Raw genomic sequence first — 18,828 nt, 5'->3', positions numbered from 1 at the left:
CATGTAAGTTTACGGTATACAGGATAATGCTTTGACTTCAGTTCAGTTCCGTTCAGTCGCTCAGTCGTGTCCAACTCTTTGCAACCCCATGAATTGCAGCACGCCAGGCCTCCCTGTCCATCACCAACTCCCGGAGTTCACTCAAACTCATGTCCATCCAGTCGGTGATGCCATCCAGCCATCTCATCCTCGGTCGTCCCCTTCTCCTCCTACTCTCAATCCCTCCCAGCATAAGAGTCTTTTCCAATGAGTCAACTCTTTGCATGAGGTGGCCAAAGTATTGGAGTTTCAGCTTCAGCATCAGTCCTTCCAATGAACACCCAGGACTGATCTCTTTTAGCATGGACTGGTTGGATCTCCTTGCAGTCCAAGGGACTCTCAAGAGTCTTCTCCAACACCACAGTTCAAAAGCATCAATTCTTCGGCACTCAGCTTTCTTTTTAGTCCAACTCTCACAACCATACATGACTACTGGAAAAACCATAGCCTTGACTAGATGGACCTTTGTTGGCAAGGTATAAACCATAAAATGATTACCACAGTTTTGTAAATATCCATCACTTCATTTAGATACAAAAGAAAAAAAATGTTTTTTTACTTGTGAAGAGAATAATACTTAAGGTTTACTCACTTAAAAAATTTAACATATAATGTTGTTGTTCAGTTGCTAAGTCGTGTCTGACTCTTTGAGACCCCATGTACTGCAGCCTACCAGGCCTCCATGTCCTTCACTATCTCCCGAAGTTTGCCCAAGTTCATGTCCATTGAGTTAGTGATGCCATCCAACCATCTCATCCTCTGATGAGATATATCATACATACAGAAGTGTTAATTTTATTTACTATACTGTATATTACACCCCTAGTGATTACTTATCTTATAACTGGAATTTTGTACCTTTTGGCTAACTTCATTCAATTCCCCTTCTCCCACCACTTCCACCCCCACCCCGCCTCTGGTAAACACAAACCTAATCTCTTTTTCTGAGGTTGTTATTTGTTTTTGAAATATAACTGACATACAACACTATGTTAGTTCCTGGTATACAGCATAGTGATTAAATATTTCTATATATTTCAAATTGATGACCGTAAGTCAGAAAGTTGAGCTACTTTCTATCACCATGCACAGATGTTAAACTCGACTGACTATGTTCCCCACATTGTACTTTTCATGCCCTTGCCTCATTTATTTGTAACTGAGGTCTGTTCCTCTTAATCTCCATCCCCTACTTCTTTCTCCCTCCACCCACCCTGACAACCACTTGTTTGTTCTTTGTATCTGTGACTCTGTTCATTTGTTTTGTTTTTCAGATTCCACATGCAAAGGAATACAATATTTGTCTTTCTCTGTCTGACTTATTCCCCTTAGCTTCCCTGATAGCTCAGTTGGTGAAGAATCTGTCTGCAATGCAGGAAACCCCGGTTCGAGTCCTGGGTCGGGAAGATCCACTGGAGAAGGGATAGGCTACCCACTCCAGTATTCTTGGGCCACCCTGATGGCTCAGCTGGTAAAGAATCCACCTGCAATGCGGGAGACCTAGGTTCAATCCCTGGGTTGGGAAGATCCCCTGGAGAAGGGAAAGGCTACCCACTCGAGTATTCTGGCTTGGAGAATTCCATGGACTGTATGGTTCATGGGGTCACAAAGAGTTAGACACGACTGAGTGACTTTCACTTTCACTTTCTAGGTCCATCCATGTTGCCACCAATGGCTGTGGCTTTTTTTGGGGGTGGGGGGGGTGGGGGCCCACACCATGCAGCATGTAGAACCTCCCTCGCCAGGGACCAAACCCATGCCCCTGCATTGGAAGCACGGAGTCTTAACCCCTGGACCACCAAGGAAGTCCATAATTTTTAGTCCATAATCAACATAAGTGTTTCCAGTGACTAAAAGTGAGTGGACAGTTCATTAAAATATCTATCATACTTGTAATAAATATAGTATTACTTGGACTAATTTTATGGAGCTCATAAACTATAAACATCATTGTAAGTGGAAGTGACTTCTAGTTCTGGCATTCACTTTGTCTAAAAGATCAAGGGCTTCACTGAGAAAAATCATTAGTTCTTTCAGTTCTGCAAACTTGAAAATAGTACTGCTTGGAAATATGATTCTCTGCAGAATTTACAGGTTGGTATGATGATTCATGGCTGAAGTAATATCATTCATCTGCTCTTACTTCCATAGCCTGGGAACATGTCCTATAATTTTGCCAAGTGCCTACATGTTTCTAGTATACTCCCAAAGATAAAGGACTTTAAGCTGCTTTATTGAAAAGGAAGGCACTCTATAAACTATATCTTAGTAACTTTGTATAAATTACATCTCTATTATAACTGTCTGTAAATTATGTCTCAGTAACTGATTTACATTAAAGAGGGAAAGAGAGAAGACTAATAATAGTGGAACAAAAGAAAAACAATGAAATTGTCCCACCTATGAGCACATCTATTGATCTCTTGTTTGAAAACGTTTTTCAAACCTTCCCCCACCTCCACTAGGACTAAATGACTGCCTGTGTGTGCATGCAAGTTAAGTTGCTTCAGTTGTGTCCGACTCTTTGTGACCCCACAGACTGTAGCCCGTCAGGCTCCTCTGTCCATGGAATTCTCAAGGCAAGAATAATGGAGTGGGCTGCCATTTCTTTCTCCAGAGGATCTTCCCAAGCCAGGAATGGAACCCAGATCTCTTGCATTGGCAGCTGGATTTTTTTTTTACCACTGAGCCACCTGGGAAGCCCCTAGAAGCTCTATCGCCAAAGTCTTAAAGGAAAAGAGTTTTGGGCCTGCAGTTTTATATCCAGACAATGTTTCATTTAAATGGGAAGGGTGTGTGTATTAGTTTTCTATTTCTGCCGTAACACAGACTCAACTGCTCAAATCAAACCCGCTATTTTCACACACTTCTTGTCTGCAGGACAGAAGTCCGAGGTGACTTCCTGAGTTTCGCAGCTCTGGGTCTCCCCAACCTGAAATCAAAGTGTGGACAAGCTGAGCCCTTGGCCTGGGGCCCTGGGAGGAATCAGCTTCACACCCCACCTCCCCCACCTCATGAGATTACTAATAGAAGCCATTTCCTTAGAGGTTCTGGACTGGGAAGCCATTAAGACCCAAGATTAGGAGGGGTGCCCCAGAAGTTTCTTGCTGGTGGTTTCCTCACCCCTGTCTCATTTCTCTCTGCAGGCTCTTCCTCCTAATTTCTCCTGGGGCTGATTGACATCCTCCAGTCAAGGCAAGGCCATATAAAACTAAAAAATTGGCAAAAAAAAAAAAAAAAAAGTACAGTATGGAGGAGAGGTAGCACAGAGAAGAGGGCGTGGCAGGAAATGCTGCTGCCTGCAGGCCACCCCACCCCCTCAGAAAGCAGGAGCCCCTGAGTTGGGCAGGGCAGGATAAGGCAGTTCCTCCCTGTGGTTCCCTAGCAAACCGTGAGAAGACCTGAAATACTCTGAAAAGCAAGTGAGCAAGTGAATGCACATACGCTCACAGAGACACACACAAACACACCCCTCCCCCCTCATTTGATAAATTCATGACACCTCTGCTTTTACCCTTGAACTTGCCAGAGGAAAACCACTAACCAAAGCGAGTTAGCGCTCACTTCCCCCCAACACTGGCATGTTACCCTTTTGCCTGAGGACAAACCCCAGTGAAGCCCTCAGTTCCTGAAGCAGGAGGAATGGAAGTACAGTTTCCCAAAGTGGGGCTTGGGCCGTGAGGGTGAGGATGGGCACCCCACTTCTACCCTCTGGTCCCAGATCCGTATAGTTACCTGCTGGGGACACAAACATCACGGTGGTACTTGATTGAAGCAGGATTCTGCAAACTTTTCCCTGCAGGCCCTTTGGTATCCGTCTCTGTCTCAGGGGCCCAGCCCCACCTTTGTAGAGCAAAAGCAGCTGAAGACAACAGGCAAATCAATGCGGGGGACAGGAGTGCCACTGTCCTAGCTTACCATCCTCAGATTTAGGGTATATGGGGTCCCAGAAATGGGTGCCTCACCTCTAGTGAACCTGCTGAGGGGTTCCTCAGCCTTTGAAGAGCCCTGGCTATGGTTTCAGGGCACAGTGGATGCACTAGGAGCATGGGTGTGCTATGCAGTGCCTTCCTGGTCTAAGGGGCCACGAGAGATGATTCGTGAAGCCGAAGGTGTGAGGAGAAGGTGTATCTGATGACCACTGAGCCCACCTGACCTAATGAATACTGGGTTGAGGAAGCAGATCACGGCGGGCACGCCTGGGTTGCCAGGGTCCTGATTTCCTATGGTATCCAGCTTTGGATTCTGTGCTCCTCACCCCCTCTGTGATCCGGCTTCCTCAGGAGTGGCCTCCGCATGCTTTCCATCTCCCTGCAACTTCCTCTTCCACCTCAAGCCAGCAAAGTGCACCCTTTTGACTGGTGATGGGGAGGGCTGGGCAGGGACAGTCCTTGCTCTGCCAAGCGCAGCCCTACAGAGAGACGCACTTGCTGTCACAGGGATCGGGAAGGGTTGCCCATGGGTTCTTTCCTCCCAACCCCAACCATCACCTGCATTTCTCTGTCACAGACTCTCACTCTCTTTGCGATGACTTCACCACTAATCTTGAGCCCAGACTAGGACAACCATAGGGCGTGGTCCAGGCCAGGTCAGTAAGACTTTCATTTACTATCCTTATTTAGTGAGAAGGTTAAATTCTTTGGTCCTCTGGGAGATGAAGGTGAAAGGCCTGGGAAGACAGACAGAGATGCCAAAAAACCTGGAGAAGAACTAAAAAAAAGCCAGCTTGACATGAAGCTGGAAACTGTCACAACCAATGGGAAATAGGAAGGCCCAGGGCAGAGGCAGAAGAATCACTGTAGGGTTACAGAACTATGTGTTTGCATATAGACTGGAAGTTGGTCCCACCTAAGAGGCCCAGCAGCCAGGGCAGGGACAGAGAGGATAGAGCAGGACCAGGAGATCGGAAGAAAAGCAGAGGAGTGATGGGGCATTGGGACAGGTTGTCTAGACCGGACACAGACCTCACCTACTGGGGGTAGGACTTCCCATCCTGCAGGGAGGGTGATGTGTCAAGGCAAAGCAATGGATGCTCCAGCAGATTCTGGCAGTTTGGCTTCCAAGGACGGAAATCCTCTTCTTTTTGACTCAGAGAACAGAAACTGAACAGCGGTTCATCTTGGAGGCAGACATTGGACAATCAGAGAGCTGTGACTGAGTTCCTCATGAAAATCCCAAATGGAGACTGTAAGGGCTGGCTTGAGCAAGTTTTCATGCATTGGGATAAATTGCCAAAGACAGTAGGTAATTGAGATGCTCAGGATGGAGTGGTAGTTCTCTTGAAATGAGGTAGACCTATCCCACTCTGTGTGTGTGTGTGTGTGTGTGTGTGTGTGTGTGTGTGTTCAGGAAAACGGTCCATGTGCCATGACTTGTTCCTGGGAGGACAAGTGCCCTGGAGATTCTCTGTCATCCTCCCTTTCTCTTCCCACCTCCGGACACCTCTTCCTCACATCACAGGCCTTTGGACTATTCACTAATTGAAATGATTCAACTATGGAATCATTTTGATTCCAGAGATTTACTTCTTATTGTTCCCTCTTTCCAGAATCTTTTGTTTTTCATCTCACTTGTTCTATTTCTGGAATACCTTCATACCACCTGACATGCCAGCTTCTGGAAACACTCTCTACTACCTTCCTCATGAGACACTCATTTTCCATCACAGCAGGAGTGACTGGATATACAACCTAAGCTTCCCCTATTAGGTGTTTGAGCTGCGTGGGCCCAATCCTAAGACCTGAGCCCTTTTCTCACCAAAAATAGGAGTCACAGCCCTCCTACTCTACACATTCATCAACTGATGGGCAAGGCATCTATTGCCAATAAATTCTACTGTGCTGCAGCTGTGGGGAGGCAGAAGAACCTGTACCAGGATACAGGATCTGTCCCTGCCCTGGTGCAGGGCCATGGGACAGCAGGTTTTATAAATTACCAATTATAAAGAAAAGGCACTACTCTTCCAGTATTCTTGGGCTTCCCCTGTGGCTCAGCTAGTAAAGAACCCGCCTGCAATGTAGGAGACCTGGGTTCGATCCCCGGATTGGGAACATCACCTGGAGAAGGGAAAGGCTACCCACTCCAGTATTCTGGCCTGGAGAATTCCATGGACTGTATAATCCATGGGGTCGCAAAGAGTCGGACATGACTGAGTGACTTTCACTTTCACGTCACTGATTCACTCAAGTCTCTATTCAGGAGGGGGCCTGTATGGTTTGGGGACAAGAGACCCCAGGGCCGTGGGAGAAGGACAGGACACAGGCTTGGGTGAGGCACCAGCTTGGTAGTTTCAGGTGATCGATGTGTCAGGGCCTCATGCATAGGCCTGGGAGACAAGGGCCTGGGTTTAATCCCTGAAAAGAGGCATCATGGGGGACCTGGTAGCCTCAGTGGAGGAGGCTGGTGAAGAGGCAAGTGCCTGGGAGAGCAGGAGAAAGACAGAAGGACAGCGTTAGAGGAGTCCTGGTCAGGACAGCCAGATGGGGGAAGACAGGCCACTCCTGACACCTGGACAGCCCTGGCCAACCCTACCCCGTGCATGCTCTTGCACTTGGAGACATTGCAGACCCCAGATGGGAGTGAAATCAACTGGGAGGTGATTTTAATGGGTGTCCGCACCAGAGCATACTTCCAAGAACCTGATTGTTCTTGCTACTTCCTTAAAGTTCTGCTTGCACCTGTAAATAGGAAACTCAGCCTCACTCAGTGACAAGACATGAATGGGGCACTGCCCATGCTGAGGACTCTGCATGCCCCTCCTAGTTCAGGGCTCAGTCACCCCTGAAGCCAGCAAAGGCCAGGACCCCCATGATAACAGAGATGGAGCCCTCTGTCACAGACATTGATGTCACTGGCAGTCTCCTGGAGTGAAAAAAAATGTCCAAAGACAAGGACCCACTTTCAAAGAATCAAGAGGGCTTGTCAGTCCCAACAGGTGATGAGCTCACTCTTCATCACCGGATAGATAGCCCCTAGAAGTGAATTCAGAGATGCTGAAATCTTAGTTGGAGGCAGCACAAAAGACTGAATGAGACAAACGTGAGGGGGGAAGATCCTCCACGAAGGCTCTGTTACGGGAACCACTGACCAAAACCATGGGCCCTGGCCAGGCCTGATACTGACCACTTGCATGAATTATCTTACAACCGGAAGTCCTGGTGAGGAATGCAGAACTTACAAGGTACCATCAACCAGAAGAATTGGGGGAAGGTCCAAAGAGGAGGGGATGCGACAGTCCATATGTCCTACCAGCTTGCTGGAATCCTCCCTAGAATCCTTCTTGGCTGAGAGATGCCTGCACCTCCAGAAAGGATCCTAAGACCAAAGATGGATCAAGCAAGATGACCAGCCAGAGACAGCCTGGAAATTAACCCCATCACCATAAAACCTGAGACTGTGAGCCACATGGCAGAGCAGTTCTCCTGGGTTCCCTTACGCTGTTTCTCTCCACCCGGGCGCCCCTTCCCACTGAAGCCTGTTGCTTTGTCAGTGCCTATACCTGCTCAGACAATTCATTTCCAAATGTTAGACAAGAGCCCACTCTTGTTCCTGGGAAGGGCTCCCCCTTCCTGCAACAAAGGGCAACTCTGGTGGGATTTATTCAATACAGCTGACCTCTCAGGTACTCAGGGACCAGCCCGTCTGCTGACCAACCAGACCCAGTGGTAGAAACAGGGACTCTTTTGTCCCTGTTCTCCTCCTGACACAGAAACTGGCTAGTGCCCCGACTGGGTAAGAAACAAGAGAATTTACTGACCTTTTTCCCCTTTCTTCTTTTCAGTCCCTCCTTTTGTGTACTTTTTCTTCTGTCCAGGTCCCGAATGCAGGAGTCTAGTTGAAGGGCCTCAGCCTGAACTGAGGGTCAGAGCCTGATGACCTCCAGTGAGCAGAGAACTCAAATTCTGGTCTGCTGTCTGGTTTCTGGAGGGCTGAGTTCCAGTCCTCCCTGCCTGGAAGCCCAGGGAAAAGTCCTGCAGTGCCTGGTGGCAGGTGATGTCCACAAGGCCCCCTTTAGTCCCCCCTCCTTCCCATCTTCTTTCAACCTGGCCTCCTTCCTCCCTTTGCAACATTTCAAGACCCGAGGTATTTCAGTTTACTCTGTTAGTACTTGGAGCTGAAGTTCTGGATCTCTGTAGAAGGTTTTCTGAGAGATGGCAGCCTTTCATTTAAAGGGGTGACCAATTAGCGTGGCTAGGCCTAAGTGTATAGTTTGTGTTCTGTGTTATGATATGTGATGGCCATTCTGCCTTCTGAAATTAGAAATTCTGGTTCTGTTGCACTGTGGAGGTATCTTGAGTGTGCTGCTAAGCTAAGTCACTTCAGTCTTGTCCAACTCTGTGAGACCCCATAGACAGCAGCCCACTAGACTCTGCTGTCCCTGGGATTCTCCAGGCAAGAACACGGGAGTGGGTTGCCATTTCCTTCTCCAATGCACGAAAGTGAAAAGTGAAAGTGAAAAGTGAAAGTGAAATTGCTCAGTTGTATCCGACTCTTTGCAACCCCATGGACAGCAGCCTACCAGGCTCCTCCATCCATGGGATTTTCCAGGCAAGAGTACTGGAGTGGGGTGCCATTGCCTTCTCCGTGAGTGAATGCTCAGTTCAGTTCAGTTCAGTCGCTCAGTCGTGTTCAACTCTTTGCGACCCCATGAATTGCAGCACATCAGATCTCCCATCACCACTCCCGGAGTTCACTCAAACTCACATCCATCAAGTCAGTCATGCCATGCCACCATCTCATCCTCTGTCGCCCCCTTCTCCTCCTGCCCCCAATCCCTCCCAGCATCAGAGTCTTTTCCAGTAAGTCAACTCTTCATATGAGGTGGCCAAAGTACTAGAGTTTCAGCTTTAGCATCATTCCTTCCAAAAAACACCCAGGGCTGATCTCCTTTAGAAAGGACTGGTTGGATCTCCTTGCAGTCCAAGGGACTCTCAAGAGTCTTCTCCAACACCACAGTTCAAAAGCATCAATTCTTCAGCACTCAGCCTTCTTCACAGTCCAACTCTCACATCCATACATGACCACTGGAAAAACCATAGCCTTGACTAGACGGACCTTTGTTGGCAAAGTAATGTCTCTGCTTTTCAACATGCTATCTAGGTTGGTCATAACTTTCCTTCCAAGGAGTAAGCATCTTTTAATTTCATGGCTGCAATCACCATCTGCAGTGATTTTGGAGCCCAGAAAAATAAAGTCTGACACTGTTTCCATTGTTTCCCCATCTATTTCCCATGAAGTGATGGGACCGGATGCCATGATCTTCGTTTTCTGAATGTTGAGCTTTAAGCCAACTTTTTTGCTCTCCTCTTTCACATTTATTAAGAGGCTTTTTAGCTCCTCTTCACTTTCTGCCATAAGGGTGGTGTCATCTGCATATCTGAGGTAATTGATATTTCTCCCGGCCATCTTCATTCTAGCTTGTGTTTCTTCCAGCCCAGCGTTTCTCATGATGTACTCTGCATAGAAGTTAAATAAGCAGGGTCACAATATACAGCCTTGTCGTATTCCTTTTCCTATTTGGAACCAGTCTGTTGTTCCATGTCCAGTTCTAACTGTTGCTTCATGACCTACATACAGATTTCTCAAGAGGCGGGTCAGTGGTCTGGTATTCTCATCTCTTTCAGAATTTTCCACAGTTGATTGTGATCCACACAGTTAAAGGCTTTGGTATAGTCAATAAAGCAGAAATAGATATTTTTCTGGAACTCTTCCTTTTTCAGTGATGTAGCAGATGTTGGCAATTTGATCTCTGGTTCCTCTGCCTCTTCTAAAACCAGCTTGAACATCTGGAAGTTCATGGTTCACGTATTGCTGAAGCCTGGCTTGGAGAATTTTGAGCAATACTTTACTAGCGTGTGAGATGAGTACAATTGTGCAGTAGTTTGAGCATTCTTTGGCATTGCCTTTCTTTGGGATTGGAATGAAAACTGACCTTTTCCAGTCCCATGGCCACTGCTGAGTATTCCAAATTTGCTGGCATATTGAGTGCAGCACTTTCACAGCATCACCTTTCAGGATTTGAAAGCGCTCAACTGGAATTCCATCACCTCCACTAGCTTTGTTCGTAGAGATACTTTCCAAGGCCCACTTGACTTCACATTCCAGGATGTCTGGCTCTAGGTGAGTGATCACACCATCGTGATTATCTTGGTCGTGAAGGTCTTTTTGTACAGTTCTTCTGTGTATTCTTGCCACCTCTTCTTAATATCTTCTGCTTCTGTTAGGTCCATACCATTTCTGTCCTTTATCGAGCCCATCTTCGCATGAAATGTTCCCTTGGTATCTCTAATTTTCTTGAAGAGATCTCTAGTCTTTCCCATTCTGTTGTTTTCCTCTATGTGTTTGCATTGATCGCTGAGGAAGGCTTTCTAATTTCTTCTTCCTATTCTTTGGAACTCTGCTTTCAGATGCTTATATCTTTCCTTTTCTTTTTTGCTTTTCGCTTCTCTTTTTTTCACAGCTATTTGTAAGGCCTCCCCATGCTACCTGACTGCAAAGATTCTAGCTATGAGCCCATGGTTCTAGAGGGAAGGGATGGGGCACAGCAACTGGCAATCAGGAGCCAGTGAGTCTTTCAGGATAAGCCTGGCCAAGCTGGTTCGACCCAGCACAAGGGGCGGGCCCCAGAGAGGTGTGGCTGGAAAGGAGCAGGCAGAAAAGAAAGCAGCCAGAGCCAGCTAGGTCTCAGATAATCCCCACTTCCGACCGGCAACCTCGCATTCCTGTGGAACTGGGATGAGGTGACAATGGCCTGGATCGGGGGTTCCAAGCCCCGTCTTTGCTTTCTGCCTCTACTTCTGTTTTACCCCTTCAGCGCGACGCCAGGCGGTGAGTTTCCAGATGAACCGTCTGGGTTGTGGGTGGAGGGGCTGGAGGGAATGACTTAACCCGGGAAGGGGATGGGGGTTTACGAGGGGGTTAGGGAAATTTTGTGCTGTGTGACCCCCGCCCTCCTCTGTCCCTTCCCCTGGCCCCTTTGCACCTGGGGTTGGGGGCTTCCCCGGGCTGGTTACCCACCCTCTGGGCCAGAAAAGAGGTGACTTTGGTGAAATAGTGGTTCCGGGAGTTTCCGAGGAGAAGTTGGTAGAAAAGGTGGCGAGAAAGCAGCAGGAAATGCTGCCCTCAAGACCTCGGCCTGCCCTTGCCAAGTGGGAGCCCTGGAGCCAGGGGGTTTGGGACAGGTGGCCGTCCCAGGAGAAGAGACCTAGATATCTCCTCGAAAAGCACGCCCTCCCCACACCCCATCTGCTCACACAAACCCTTCAGATCGGTACTGCTCTCTGTCCTTGGAAGACCAGCGCTCTTTACAGGTGATAAATTTCACTTGCAGAACGCACGGGGCTGCAGGGAAGGCAGGGCCCAGCTTGAGAGCGGGGAAGTGGCGGCCGCGCTCAGGTCTGTGAAGGGCTCTGGGCTGGCTGCCACGTGCTAGGACGAAATGAGCTGGGCGGCGGCCGAAGCTCGGGTCTGTGAAGGGCTCAGGGCGGCGGTGGCGACTGCCCGCGGCCCAGATTCTCCTGGGCGGCGGAGGCGCGGTCCCGAGCTGGACGATCTGCCCGGCAATCTGCCAGGGCCGCGCTTCCTGCGGGCTGCCGCTGCCGCCGGTGCTGCTCCTGCTGGCTCTGCTGCGCTCGCGCCAGCCCCGCGACGCCCCGCACCCAGTCCCCCGCCCCTCCAGCTCCCCGCGCCCTGCCACCAGCAGTTGGGGTCGGTGGAGGTGGTGGGGGGAAGGGGCAGGGGGAGGGAGGTCAGCGCGAGCCTCTACCTGAGCGAGAACCGGGTGTGTTGGCTCTTGGGTCTTGATGCATAACTTCATTGTGTGAGAAATGGCCTTATTCCGGTAAAGAATCTGCCTGCGATGCAGGAGGCCCAGGTTCGATTCCTGAGTTGGGAGGATCCCCTGGAGAAGGGAATGGCAACCTACTCCAGTCTTCTTGCCTGGAGAATCCCATAGACAGAGGAGCCTGGCGGGCTACAGTCCATGGGGTCGCAGAGTCAGACAGGACTGAGCAACTAACACTAATCCTTTCAGCAGTTAATACCCAGCGAGACAAATTCCCTGCCCTTCACTTGGCTTGCAAAGTCAGAGTTCGAACATAAAGCAGGTTTCCAAGTAAACAATTTCGTGGGAATTCCTTCTTCAGCGTTTCTACTTGGGGGCAGTGGCCACGCCTCGTGTCAGTGTTTCGGACTGTTTTCCTGTTCTGGCAAAGTAGATTCTGAGGTTATAAGAATCTTCTAATCTTCCATTGCAGCTCCACTTGACAGTAGTCTTCAAAAAGCTTTACAGTCTTAATGTTGAAACGACAAAAAATATGCCACAAAAAATTTGAAGAAGTAAAAACTTCAGTTTGTACAGAATCACTAGCAGAACTATTTATGATCCTGTTCCAGTAGTTCCCAAGGGCTGTCTCAGACATGTTGCAGATGACTCAGTATCTGAGAGGCGGCACACCCAACAGCGCAACTCCCATCTCCAGTTATTTTACCCCTGGGTTAGAGGAGTGGGAGTTGAAAAATGTCACTTTCTGGAGACAAAAGCTAAGGTGAAGGATATTGAGATATCCAGGGAGATCAGTATTTATCAGTTTACTCGCTCAGTCGTGTCCAACTCTTTGCGACCCCATGAACCCCAGCATGCCAGGCCTCCTTGTCCATCACCAACTCCCAGAGTCCACCCAAACCCATATCCATTGAGGCAGTGATGCCATCCAGCCATCTCATCCTCTGTCATCCCCTTCTCTTCCCACCTTCAATCTTTCCCAACATCAGGGTCTTTTCAAATGAGTCAGCTCTTTGCATCAGGTGGCCAAAGGATTGGAGTTTCAGCTTCAACATCAGTCTTTCCAATGAACACCCAGGACTGATCTCCTTTAGGATGGACTGGTTGGATCTCCTTCCAGTCCAAGGGACTCTCAAGAGTCTTCTCCAACACCACAGTTCAAAAGCATCAATACTTCTGCACTCAGCTTTCTTTATAGTCCAGCTCTCACATCCATACATGACCACTGGAAAAATCATAGCCGTGACTAGATGATGGACCTTTGTTGACAAAGTAATGTCTCTGCTTTTGAATATGCTATCTAGGTTGGTCATAACCTTCCTTCCAAGGAGTAAGCGTCTTTTAATTTCATGGCTGCAGTCATCATCTGCAGTGATTTTGGAGCCCAGAAAAATAAAGTCAGCCACTGTTTCCACTGTTTCTCCATCTATTTCCCATGAAGTGATGGGACCAGATGCCATGATCTTCGTTTTCTGAATGTTGAGCTTTAAGCAAACTTTTTCACTCTCCTCTTTCACTTTCATCAAGAGGTTCTTTAGTTCTTCTTCACTGTCTGCCATACGCGTGGTGTCATCTGCATATCTGAGATGATTGATATTTCTCCCAGCAATCTTGATTCCAGCTTGTGCTTCTTCCAGCCCAGCGTTTCTCATGATGTACTCTGCATAGAAGTTAAATAAGCAGGGTGACAATTTACAGCCTTGACAGACTCCTTTTCCTATTTGGAACCAGTCTGTTGTTCCATGTCCAGTTCTAACTGTTGCTTCCTGACCTGCATATAGGTTTCTCAAGAGGCAGGTCAGGTGGTCTGATATTCCCATCTCTTTCAGAATTTTCCACAGTTTATTGTGATCCACACAGTCAAAGGCTTTGGTATAGTCAATAAAGCAGAAATAGATGTTTTTCTGGAACTCTCCTCCTTTTTCGATGATCCAGAGGATGTTGGCAATTTGATCTCTGGTTCCTCTGCCTTTTCTAAAACCAGCTTGAACATCTGGAAGTTGACGGTTCATGTATTGCTGAAGCCTGGCTTGGAGAATTTTGAGCATTACTTTACTTTTACTAACTGCAAAGATTGTCCATTCATGTCAGAAATCCAGGCCACGTGAAATGAGTGTGGTGTGGATCTGTGGACCCAGGGATAAGCACTGCTAGCAGGGCCTGGCACAGCTGTCCACTGACTGCCTGGAGCCCTGAGCCTCACTTCAGAAACAGGGAGGCCATGACGATACTGCAGTCCCTGTGCATAATGCTAGTAACATGCTAGGTCCAACATGAATGTGGGAGTCGTTTCTGCTCCTTCAGGTTCACTTACCTGAGTCCATGGTCATGCAGCTCATTGGGAAAGAAGGAAAGGACTTCTGTGCTTCCTGTGGTGATGAAAGGGCACTCCTCACTGGAACGTGGCTTTCTTCTCCGGGGATGTGTTCTGAAAAGGGGTTCCGTTCTAGAAATGAAAGGCTCCTCAGAAGCAGCCCCCACATGCTCTCCATCTCTGGCAGGACACTGGGTTTGGTTCTGAAAGTCCTCTTCCCATCTAGGCTTTTCTGCAGAGCCGTCTGGCATGTATCCAGAAAGGCTGTGTGTTGGCCGATCCTGGGTACTGACCTGGTGGGCAAGGGCACACATCCAGGATGTGCAATTTCTGCCCAGCAGGGGACCTCTCCTTCTCCACAAGGAAGGGAGGGGCACTGGCTCTATGGAGTGTTGGGGATGGAGCAGGAGGGACCATGCTTGCTCTGCCAGGCCAGCCCTGCACCTTCACTCTACTCTCACATAACTGAGGGGAGGAGGCCTATGGGCCTTTTTCTGCCAACCCTGCCCTCACCTGCCTTTTGCCTTCACAGATGCTCACTCTCTTTGCTATAACTTTACCGTCAATTCTCAGCCCAGACCTGGACAACCATGGTGTGTGGTTCAAGGCCAGGTGGATGGAAAGATTTTTCTCTCCTACGACTGTGGTCGTGCTAAGATCCAATTCACAAGTCCATTGGGGGAGGAGGTGAAAACGACAAAGGCCTGGGAAACACAGACTGAAACACTCAGAGACGTCGGGGACTTGCTCAGGGAGCAGCTGCCTGATGTTACGTTGGAGAACCACAGGGTCACAGGTGAGTTAGAAAGTCCAAGTGCAGAAGGAGCAGGCTGGGGGCTTAAACTCATTCATTGTTTTTGGGGAAAAATTAAATGGAGGATAATGGTCCTTCCCTAGTAGTCCAGTGGAAGGAGCGGGCCTTGGAGGAGAGAACAGGGCCAGATTCGCTGGGCTCAGGGGAGGTGGACCCAGGTGGGAAAAAGAATCTGTCAAGCCCAGAGGCTGAGCTCTTTGCCACGGCGGGGGGCAGACCCTCTCACCTTGCAGGGCAGGATGACATGTCGGTGTGAAGAGGATGGACACATCAGTGGATCCTGGCAGTTCGGCTTCAGTGGACAAATGTGCCTCCTCTTTGACTCAGAGAATGGACACTGGACCGTGGTTCATTCTGGAGGGAGACGGATGAGAGAGAAGTGGGAGAAGGACAGGGCTGTGAGCAACTTCTTCAAGAAGGTCTCCATGGGAGACTGTCGGGCCTGGCTTCGGGATTTCTTGGTGCGCTGGGAGGAAATGTTGCCAACCACAGGTAAGTGAGACCAGAAGAAAAAAGTGGTAGTCCACTCAAAGGGACATGGACCCACACCTGTGTGTGTTTGTGTGTGTGTGTGTGTGTGTGTGTGAAAGTGATCAATTCAAGGTGAGTAGTTCCTGGGAGATCAATGGCCCTGGGGATGCTCTGTGATCCTCTTTCCTCTTCCATCTCCTGACATCTCTCCCTCATAGCACAGGGCTTTGAACCATTGTACATGGATTCTTGCTGACCCCTAACATAAGGGCACCACTCCAATTCTAGAGATTTCCTTCTTATTAACTCTGTCTACAACCTTTTAAAAACATCAGCTATTCTAGTTCTGGAAATCTGTTGATACCACCTCAAACATCAGCTCCTGAGAGGACTTAATCTGTTCCCATCCTCGTGTCACCTCATCTAATGTCACGCAGGACTGAGGGGCTGTGTGGGGACCCTCTCTCACCCATTCGCTGTCTGAGCTCTGTGGAGATGGGGCCCCTCCCTTCCCCCATCTCACCTCAGGACCTGTCGCAGGGGCTGCCATATGGTTGGCTCAAATGACTGCATGACACGAGACAGACTTGTGAACATAGCAGGGGAAGGACAGGGTAGGACGAATTGGGACGGTAGCAGGGACATATATACGTACTAAGATGCGGAAAATAGCTAACCAGTGGGAAGACGCTATATAACACAGGGAGCCCAGCCTGGCGCTCTGTGATGACCTAGAGGGGCGGGATGGGAGCGGGAAAGAAGGTTCAGGATGGAAGGGATATATGTATCTAATTATGGCTGATTTGCATTGTCCTATAACAGAAACCAACACAGCATTGTAAAGAAATTATGCACTAATGACTCCATAGTAGGGTACCTGGGTCCAGTGGGCTGAGAAGGCATCTGCTTAGTTTAGGGGTTGGGACAAGGGCTTCACTCTCACTTTCCTTACAGCATCACCAACTGCAGCTCCCCTCAGAGTCAACTCCACGGCCACAGCCATCAAGCACATCACCTGGATCCTCCATGTGCTCCTCACCAGTTTCATCATAACTGTCTTCCTGGGCTGAGTCCTTTCCAGGAGCAGGTACTGAGGGAAGAATGCAGAGGGAAGGCAGGGGCACAGGGCCTGGTGTGAGGCCGGGGCAGGTGAATCCCAGCCAACCCCTGCCCCTCACTGAACCTCCTCACCCTGGAAATGAGCAGGTGAATAAGACCCCATATCACCCGAGAGCAATAACTGTAGACCCAACTCCAAGGGCCCGTTCCCACAGGAGTGGCATGAGTCAAGCAGGCAAGGCAGGAGCCCCACAGCAGAGACTGGGGGAAGGGCTGAGGCCAGGCCTGTGCTCCTGGAGCAGCAGCAGTTCTGACTCAGTGTGGCCTGCACGTCAGCAGCCTCCTGGGGACCCAGAGCCTCCATCACTCCATCACTGCTCATGCCTTGAGCAGAGGTGCCTGGGGATGGTGGGCCTAAGCTGGGGTGGAGGAGATCGGGGCAGGGACTCTGGTCCTGAGAGCTGTGTGTGCTGCTGCCTCAGAGGCTGGAGGGGCACGAAGGAAGGAGGTTTCCCTGCAGCCCCCCAAGGCTGTCAGGAAGCAAGGCCCCTCCTCCGGGCACCTGCTCCCTGGTCCTTTAGGTCTCCCTCGGGGAGGATCAGGACCTGAGTAAAGGGAGCAGATTGATTCCTCACTGGCTCCAGTCCTGAGCCTGAGCAGGGGGTGTCAGGGCCTGGGGTGACTGTGATGCAGGAAGGAAGGAGGAGCTGACAAGAAGCTGCTGGGCCTGGGGTGGGCGTTGGGGTGGAGGACACAGGAGCCCCTCAGTGAGGGCGGGGCTGGAGGAGGGGCTAGGGAGGAGCCGCCCCAGGAAAGTGACAGGAGTTCCTCAGCCCCCTGGACCAAGGCCTCTTTCTTTTCTGCAGGAGGTGATGCTCCCAGGAAGCATGGCACGTGCTCTGTCTGCCTTTCTGCTGCTCTCCACTTTAGATCCAGGAGATCAGACCCCAAGAATCCTCAGTGTTTTCCGGTTACGATGACGCGGTACATGCATCATCTCACGGGCTTTATCACATTTGAGGAAATCCTACTCAGCATCTTTAAAAAAAAAAACAGGAACAATTTATTTCACCACTTTCATGATCTGAGCCTCAGTCAGCTCCCAGTCTTGTTTCTGCTGATTGTATAAAGCTTCTCCATCTTTGGCTGCAAAGAATATAATCTGATTTCGGTGTTGACCATCTGGTGATGTCCATGTGTAGAGTCTTCTCTTGTGTTGTTGGAAGAGGATGTTTGCTATGACCATTGCATTCTCTTGGCAAAACTCTAGTAGCCTTTGCCCTGCCTCATTCCGTATTCTAAGGTCAAATTTTCCTGTTACTCCAGGTGTTTCTTGACTTCCTACTTTTGCATTCCAGTCCCTTATAAGAAAAGGACATCTTTTTTGGGTTTTATGACTAAATATCAGGCCTCAGCCTCTATTTCACTCCTTTTCCTTTTTTTTTTTTTTTCTTGGTTCTTCTTTTTATTTTTTATTTTTTATTTTTTTTAATTTTTAGTTTTTTATTTTTTAAATTTTAAAATCTTTAATTCTTACATGCATTCCCAAACATGAACCCCCCTCCCACCTCCCTCCCCAGAACATCTTTCTGGGTCATCCCCATGCACCAGCCCCAAGCATGCTGCATCCTGCGTCAGACATAGACTGGCGATTCAATTCACATGATAGTATACATGTTAGAATGTCATTCTCCCAAATCATCCCACCCTCTCCCTCTCCCTCTGAGTCCAAAAGTCCATTATACACATCTGTGTCTCTTTCCCTGTCTTGCATACAGGGTCATCATTGCCATCTTCCTAAATTCCATATATATGTGTTAGTATACTGTATTGGTGTTTTTCTTTCTGGCTTACTTCACTCTGTATAATCGGCTCCAGTTTCATCCATCTCATCAGAACTGATTCAAATGAATTCTTTTTAACGGCTGAGTAATACTCCATTGTGTATATGTACCACAGCTTTCTTATCCATTCATCTGCTGATGGACATCTAGGTTGTTTCCATGTCCTGGCTATTATAAACAGTGCTGCGATGAACATTGGGGTACATGTGTCTCTTTCAATTCTGGTTTCCTCGGTGTGTATGCCCAGAAGTGGGATTGCTGGGTCATAAGGTAGTTCTATTTGCAATTTTTTAAGGAATCTCCACACTGTTCTCCATAGTGGCTGTACTAGTTTGCATTCCCACCAACAGTGTAGGAGGGTTCCCTTTTCTCCACACCCTCTCCAGCATTTATTGCTTGCAGATTTTTGGATCGCAGCCATTCTGACTGGTGTGAAGTGGTACCTCATTGTGGTTTTGATTTGCATTTCTCTAATAATGAGTGATGTTGAGCATCTTTTCATGTG

At 48.8% G+C, this 18,828-nt stretch overlaps 1 protein-coding gene across 1 annotated transcript; it reads left to right on the top strand.

Moving 5' to 3' along the window:
* Positions 1-10,642: 10,642 nt before the first annotated feature.
* Positions 10,643-17,881, top strand: ULBP3 (UL16 binding protein 3). Its single transcript, XM_069598916.1, has 5 exons — positions 10,643-10,866; positions 14,668-14,931; positions 15,166-15,441; positions 16,375-16,507; positions 17,346-17,881. The coding sequence occupies exons 1-4, from the start codon at positions 10,785-10,787 to the stop codon at positions 16,488-16,490; spliced, it is 738 nt and encodes a 245-aa protein (XP_069455017.1). The 5' UTR covers positions 10,643-10,784; the 3' UTR covers positions 16,491-16,507; positions 17,346-17,881.
* The last annotated feature ends 947 nt before the right edge of the window (positions 17,882-18,828 follow it).

The sequence above is a fragment of the Ovis canadensis genome, chromosome 8 (assembly GCF_042477335.2).
Source record: "Ovis canadensis isolate MfBH-ARS-UI-01 breed Bighorn chromosome 8, ARS-UI_OviCan_v2, whole genome shotgun sequence".
NCBI classification, from domain to species: domain Eukaryota; kingdom Metazoa; phylum Chordata; class Mammalia; order Artiodactyla; family Bovidae; genus Ovis; species Ovis canadensis.
This window is presented reverse-complemented; position numbering and strand designations above follow the sequence as displayed.

Coding starts and splice junctions, on each gene's coding strand:
- ULBP3 (XM_069598916.1), top strand. CDS start 10,785: ATGGCCTGGATCGGGGGTTCCAAGCCCCGTCTTTGCTTTCTGCCTCTA. Junction 10,867..14,667: donor CTTCAGCGCGACGCCAGGCG/GTGAGTTTCCAG, acceptor TTGCCTTCACAG/ATGCTCACTCTCTTTGCTAT. Junction 14,932..15,165: donor GGAGAACCACAGGGTCACAG/GTGAGTTAGAAA, acceptor GGCGGGGGGCAG/ACCCTCTCACCTTGCAGGGC.